We start from the raw sequence: 6,648 nt of genomic DNA, 5'->3' as shown, positions 1-6,648 counted from the left end.
CGCGCGCGCGCGCGCGGCGCGCGCGCGCGCGCGTGGCGCACTAGTTAGATATAGATATAGATATAGATATAGATAGGTGGAGCGAGGGTGGACACGACGCGTGTGTGTGTAGCGAGGGCGGCGCGTGCGCAGGTTCGCGTGCGGGCGCGCGCGCGCTGCGCGCGGCGGTTCGCGCGCGCGCGCGCGCGCGCGCGCGCGCGCGCGCGCGGCGCACTAGTTAGCGATAGATATAGATATAGATATAGATATAGATAGGTGGAGCGAGGGTGGACACGACGCGTGTGTGTGTAGCGAGGGCGGCGCGTGCGCAGGTTCGCGTGCGGGCGCGCGGGCTGCGCGCGGCGGTTCGCGTGCGCGCGCGCGGCGGCGGCGCACGCGCGCGTGGCGCACTAGTTAGGATAGATATAGATATAGATATAGATATAGATAGGTGGAGCGAGGGTGGACACGACGCGTGTGTGTGTATAGATATAGGCGCGTGCGCATTCGCGCGCGGGCGCGCGGCGCTGCGCGCGCGCGGTTCGCGCGCGCGCGCGCGCGCGGCGGCGCACGCGCGCGTGGCGCACTAGTTAGGATAGATATAGATATAGATATAGATAGGTGGAGCGAGGGTGGACACGACGCGTGTGTGTGTAGCGAGGGCGGCGCGTGCGCGCGGTTCGCGCGCGCGGCGCGCGCGCGCGTGGCGCACTAGTTAGGATAGATATAGATATAGATATAGGCGGCGCGCGGCGCGCGCGCGCGCGCGCGCGCGCGCGCGCGCGCGCGCGCGCGCGCGCGCGCGCGCGCGCGCGCGCGCGCGCGCACTAGTTAGGATAGATATAGATATAGATATAGATAGGTGGAGCGAGGGTGGACACGACGCGTGTGTGTGTAGCGAGGGCGGCGCGTGCGCAGGTTCGCGTGCGGGCGCGCGGGCGCGCGCGGCGGTTCGCGCGCGCGCGCGCGCGCGGCGGCGCGCGCGCGCGCGCGTGGCGCACTAGTTAGGATAGATATAGATATAGATATAGATAGGTGGAGCGAGGGTGGACACGACGCGTGTGTGTGTGTAGCGAGGGCGGCGCGTGCGCAGGTTCGTATATGCGGGCGCGCGCGCGCGGCGCGCGCGCGCGCGTTGGCGCGTGCGCGCGCGCGGCGGCGCGCGCACGCGCGCGTGGCGCGCTAGTTAGGCGCGTGGCGCATAGATATATAGATATAGATATAGATAGGTGGAGCGAGGGTGGACACGACGCGTGTGTGTGTAGCGAGGGCGGCGCGTGCGCAGGTTCGCGCGCGCGGCGCGCGCGCGCGCGTGTGCGCCGCGCGTGTGTGTGTGTGCGTGCGCGCGCGCGCGCGCGCGCGCGCGCGCGCGCGCGCGCGCGCGCACTAGCGGATAGATATAGATATAGATATAGATAGGTGGAGCGAGGGTGGACACGACGCGTGTGTGTGTAGCGAGGGCGGCGCGTGCGCACGCGCGCGCGCGCGCGCGCGCGCGCGCGCGCGCGCGCGCGCGCGCGCGCGCGCGCGCGCGCGCGCGCGCGTGCGCGCGCGCGCGCGCGCGCGCGCGTGGCGCAGTTAGGATAGATATAGATATAGATATAGATATAGATAGGTGGAGCGAGGGTGGACACGACGCGTGTGTGTGTAGCGAGGGCGGCGCGTGCGCAGCGCGCGCGTGCGGGCGCGCGGGCGCGCGCGGCGGTTCGCGCGCGCGCGCGCGGCGGCGCGCGCGCGCGCGCGTGGCGCACTAGTTAGGATAGATATAGATATAGATATAGATAGGTGGAGCGAGGGTGGACACGACGCGTGTGTGTGTAGCGAGGGCGGCGCGTGCGCAGATATGCGGGCGCGCGGGCTGCGCGCGGCGGTTCGCGCGCGCGCGCGCGGCGGCGCGCGCGCGCGCGCGTGGCGCACTAGTTAGGATAGATATAGATATAGATATAGATAGGGAGGATATAGATGTGTGATACGATATAGATATAGATGTGTGTGTATAGATATAGATATAGGATGTGTATGTGCGTGCGCAGGTATCGCGTGCGGGCGCGCGGGCTGCGCGCGGCGGATATCGCGCGCGCGCGCGCGATATAGGCGCACGCGCGCGTATATACTAGTTAGGATAGATATAGATATAGATATAGATATGTGTGGAGCGAGGGTGGATACGACGCGTGTGTGTGTATAGATATAGATATAGGCGCGATGCGCGTGTGTAGATATAGAGCGCGCGGGCGCGCGGGCGCGCGGCGCGCGCGTGCGCGCGCGCGCGCGGCGGCGCGCGCGGCGCGCGCGTGGCGCACTAGTTAGGATAGATATAGATATAGATATAGATAGGTGGAGCGAGGGTGGACACGACGCGTGTGTGTGTAGCGAGGGCGGCGCGTGCGCAGGTTCGCGCGCGGGCGCGCGGGCTGCGCGCGGCGGTTGTGTGTGTAGCGCGTGCGCGCGCGCGGCGGCGCGCGCGCGCGCGTGGCGCACGACGGCGAGCGCGCGCACGGCTGCGCGCGCTGCGGCGCCGCGCTCGCGTCGCGCTCCTCGCTCGCCAAGCACGAGCGCACCGTGCACCGCGGCCAGCGCCCGCCGCCCGCGCACGTCTGCCACACCTGCGGCCGCGCCTTCCGGGTACGCACCTGCTCCAACATTTGCTATTATTATTTATAATATTTATTTATTTTATTTATTTATATTATTATTTACATATATTTTATACAATGGCCACGTGGTTCACTATACTTGTTCACTCTTGATACGACAGGGAGCTCCGCTCTGTTCAACGGTTGGACAAGAAGTGTCTCCCCACCCGAATGAAAATCTTTTATATCTACAGAACCGAATTCGAGTGAACAAGTCAGCGAGACCACGTGTTCTTACAATTTCATTACTTTTTATTCAACTATCATGACAATAAATAATTATAAAATCAATTAAAATATAAATTAGTGTTCTATATACATTACAAGAATAATTTATTACAAAATTTGGTATAATAACAATTTTAACGTTTTATTATATTTAAAGTAGTTAGTCTGATTTTTATTAGTAAATGTAGGTACACATTTTGACACAAGATGTTTAAGAAAATTAATATAATTTAAAACAAATATCTAACACGTGCGCACCCGCCGGCATACATTGCTTAATGATGAGACGACCTCTTATCAATCTTATTACTTGATGCAATAAAGTCTAAAATAAATTAATAAAGCAAATAAAATACACAATCGGAACTCGACGCGATGAAAAAGCCTTTACAGGGAAATAGTACCTACTGGGTACATGCTGATGTCTTCAACAGATCGTTAGAAGGTCAATCTGATATAAACAAGCTTTAATTTTTTATTTTATTTGCGAAAACATTATTGGTTACAAACAATTTTTTAAAAGAGCCGTTGCGTTGATCCACTTGAATTTTTTGAAGTTGTCCGTTGACTTACAGCAAAGTTTTGTCCTTTTTTCGTAATGTAAATAGACCGACCCTGAGGCACATTCGGTGCTGCTATATTTCACTTCATACTGTACGCGACACCTACATACCTGCTTCTTTATTGACGACGTCTCGACATGGATTGCATCACGTCGTAGTAGTGTACCAGAGGGAGACTTTGTACAAAAGTCGTTCGTACCTATATCCCATTCGTGTTTCAACCGTAAAGTACTAGTGTTTGCGTGGCTGTATTTCAGTTTGAAGGATGGGATATGGCGTGAATTTACAGGGTACAGAGGAATAACACCTGAGTCCTCAAGAATGGCAACGCATGGGGGGTATCATGGGCGAAACAGTATACTCTGTTATGTCCATGATGCATCTATAGGCGACGGTTACCACTTCCAATCAGGTTGGGCCGTCAGATTGTTTGCCATTCTAATTTGTATAAAAAAAAGTATGTAGGGTGACTCTAGATAATAATAATGGCGACAGTGTGAGGATATTTAAAGAGACTGCGCGAACTATCAGACGGAGATGCCGCTCACTTCAGTTCTGTCGTGACCACGACGTGGTGCAATCCATGTCGAAACAATAAAGAACCAGGTATGTAGGTACTGTTTACCTGTAAAGGCTTTTACATCGCGTTAAGTCCCGATTGTATATTTAAAATGTGTGTAAACAACGCGAAAGTTTAAAATTAAAACGCAAATAAAAATTTTTATAACATAAAATGTAATTGTCCAGGGCAAGAGTGTGCTAGTGAACCACGAGCGGACGCACACGGGCGAGAAGCCGTTCGAGTGCAAGCAGTGCGGACGCAAGTTCACGCAGAAGACGGCCATGAGGACCCACATCAACCTGGTGCACCTCAAGATACGGAGGCAGGCCAAGGTCAGTGGCTTCCCCTGCCGGGGGTAACGATAATGTTGTTATAAACTGTTTTTTAAGGTCAAATGGTACAAATAACGTACCCTCCCTTTTTTTAATGGATGATAATGAAATGGTGACCCCGCCTGCGCTATAGGTATACGCTGGTGGGGCACCAGTGAGAGATGATAGGTGAGGATGAAGACAGGTCCATCATGAAGAATTCAACAAGAATGAACCACGATGGTTTTCAGGGGAATTTCAGCAATAGAGCTGTTAGACCACATTGCATCCCCCCCATTCTTCAAGTGTCAGCAATTGCACACATACTAATGGTAGCGGAATTAAACGAAGTAATTTTATTCAAATAACCAGTGATATGGACTTCGCAAGACAACACCTAGTTCAGTAAAATGGGTACATTTATATTCCAGGTAAAGCCGGAAACGCCGCTGGAAGTCCGCGAACCCAAAATCGATTTATTTACTAAGGAAGACCAACCCCTCGAGTTTGAAAGCTGGAATCGACCACAGATGGCGCCCTGCGACGTCTATTTCCAGGTCACCGCTGGACCTTAGGAGTCAATGTCGACTGGGTTTAAGACAAGGCAGATTTACATTGAGTTATTTATATATTTTCAAAATGGCCGCCGTTACATCATGGCGGATTGTGCCTACATATTTTGTCAACCCTCTCAATATGGGTATCAAATAAAAGAGTTTGAAGAATGGATAATGATAAAATAAATAACATGATTTTAAAACAGCCGCAGTTGTAAGATGGCGGATTAGTTTATAAAAACTTGTCCCGTATGGAAGTCACTTCATTAATACGATGTGTTGTCGTTTAAGTTGTGTGCCAACAGTGGCGCTACTTACGCAAAGTATTACGTACTCTCCGCATTTATATTAGCTTGTTTCAATGTAAATCTGCCTTTATAAACCACACATTAACTAATTTAAAAAATATAGGTTCCTCTTTACACCTCCAATTGTACCTTTACAATATGATCTCATTTGTACTTTTAATGGTACCAAACCAGCGCCATCTGTTAGGTAGCAACTCAAACTTAGTTGCTAGCATGCAACCGATAGATGACGCTTATATTTAGTTTGCTAAATTAGTGTAGTAAATATTTTTGTACGCTTGTTTCGTGAATACGTCGAATTTTGTGGAACTATCTTAATATTTTCAGTGTATCCGTCCCTTTCTTTTGAGTTAATTTCTTAATTTGAGAGAAAGTGACAAAATACATCACGAATTTTAAATATTTTAGTATAATTATTTTTAATATTAATTGTGAAGTGCCCCGATAATAAGTATCCGTTCACATAGAGCGGCTGATCGCATTTAAAATTGTTTTTAGGTAATTGTATCGTGGCGCAGCGGTGGTTACGTTGCATTGCGTTAATGAGGTTTCGAGTTTGATCCCCGGCCGCGCCAATTTAGGAAACGCACTTTTCAGATTTGTCTCGGGTCCGAGTGTTGTGAGCGATGCCCCCAGATGTTCGACGCCCGGTTCCTCATATCACAGGGAATCCTGGAGGAGCAGACGATGGCGTGATCATGTGGCATTTATTAATTTTGAAAGAAGATTTTTTTACAATTCTACCTTTTTGTTAAATCTAAATTAAGAGTGAATAACATTCGCCGTATGCTCCCGGCATAGAATAGGCCACCCCTTCCTTTCCCGTAAGAGGCGATTAAGAAGGCGTGAAATGGGCAGCAGCGTGCCTCTTAAAACATCTCTAAAAACTACGGTTGCCAATCCGCCTGTCAAGCGTGTCAACAACTGGCTAAACTCCCCTTATGGGGAAAGCTTATGTTCAGCGGTGGACAGTTAATGGCTAAAAATATATGCTGTTACTCCTCGTTCGAAGCCAGGACACGTCGTTATTGTAAAAATAAATCTTATTTCAATGATTTAAAACTCATATTTCGGACACAATCAATATACGGTTTCCTCAAAGCCAGCCTGTGTGAACGGGCGCTCATTCATTTTAAATATGTGTGACTGAATAGGTTTTATTTGCATGCAATTCTCTCTGTATACTAGATACATTAACTTTTTGACCGCTCGCCATCGCCTCGATCGCCGCGCCCCCTAGCGCCCGGCTCAAATCGGCAACTTTATATTGTACTTTACCTGCGACTTCCAATCGTTACCCGTGAACCAATCTTTATAAAACTTGGTACATACGTACTTTATGGGATGGAGAATGCTAAAGGCTACCTTTTACCCGGTCACGCGAAGTCGCGTTGAAAAACTAGATTATAATACAGTCTAAATCTCGATTATTATTATTATTCACAGCTCAATTAGAGCTGTTTTTGAAATGGTATTATGTATTAATTGGGTAAACAGGTTTTAT

At 50.9% G+C, this 6,648-nt stretch overlaps 1 protein-coding gene across 1 annotated transcript; it reads left to right on the top strand.

The window, feature by feature from the left end:
• Nucleotides 1-294: 294 nt before the first annotated feature.
• Nucleotides 295-6,648, top strand: LOC116413332 (zinc finger protein 764-like; the record flags this gene model as incomplete). The annotated part of the gene is made up of 4 exons (XM_052892193.1): nt 295-390; nt 2,461-2,604; nt 4,154-4,300; nt 4,711-6,648. Coding segments are annotated over 4 exons (531 nt in total), but the record flags the coding sequence as incomplete, so codon positions are not given.

The sequence above is a fragment of the Galleria mellonella genome, unplaced genomic scaffold (genome assembly GCF_026898425.1).
Source record: "Galleria mellonella isolate WM207_F2 unplaced genomic scaffold, CSIRO_AGI_GalMel_v1 utg150, whole genome shotgun sequence".
Taxonomy (NCBI): Eukaryota; Metazoa; Arthropoda; class Insecta; order Lepidoptera; family Pyralidae; genus Galleria; species Galleria mellonella.
This window is presented reverse-complemented; position numbering and strand designations above follow the sequence as displayed.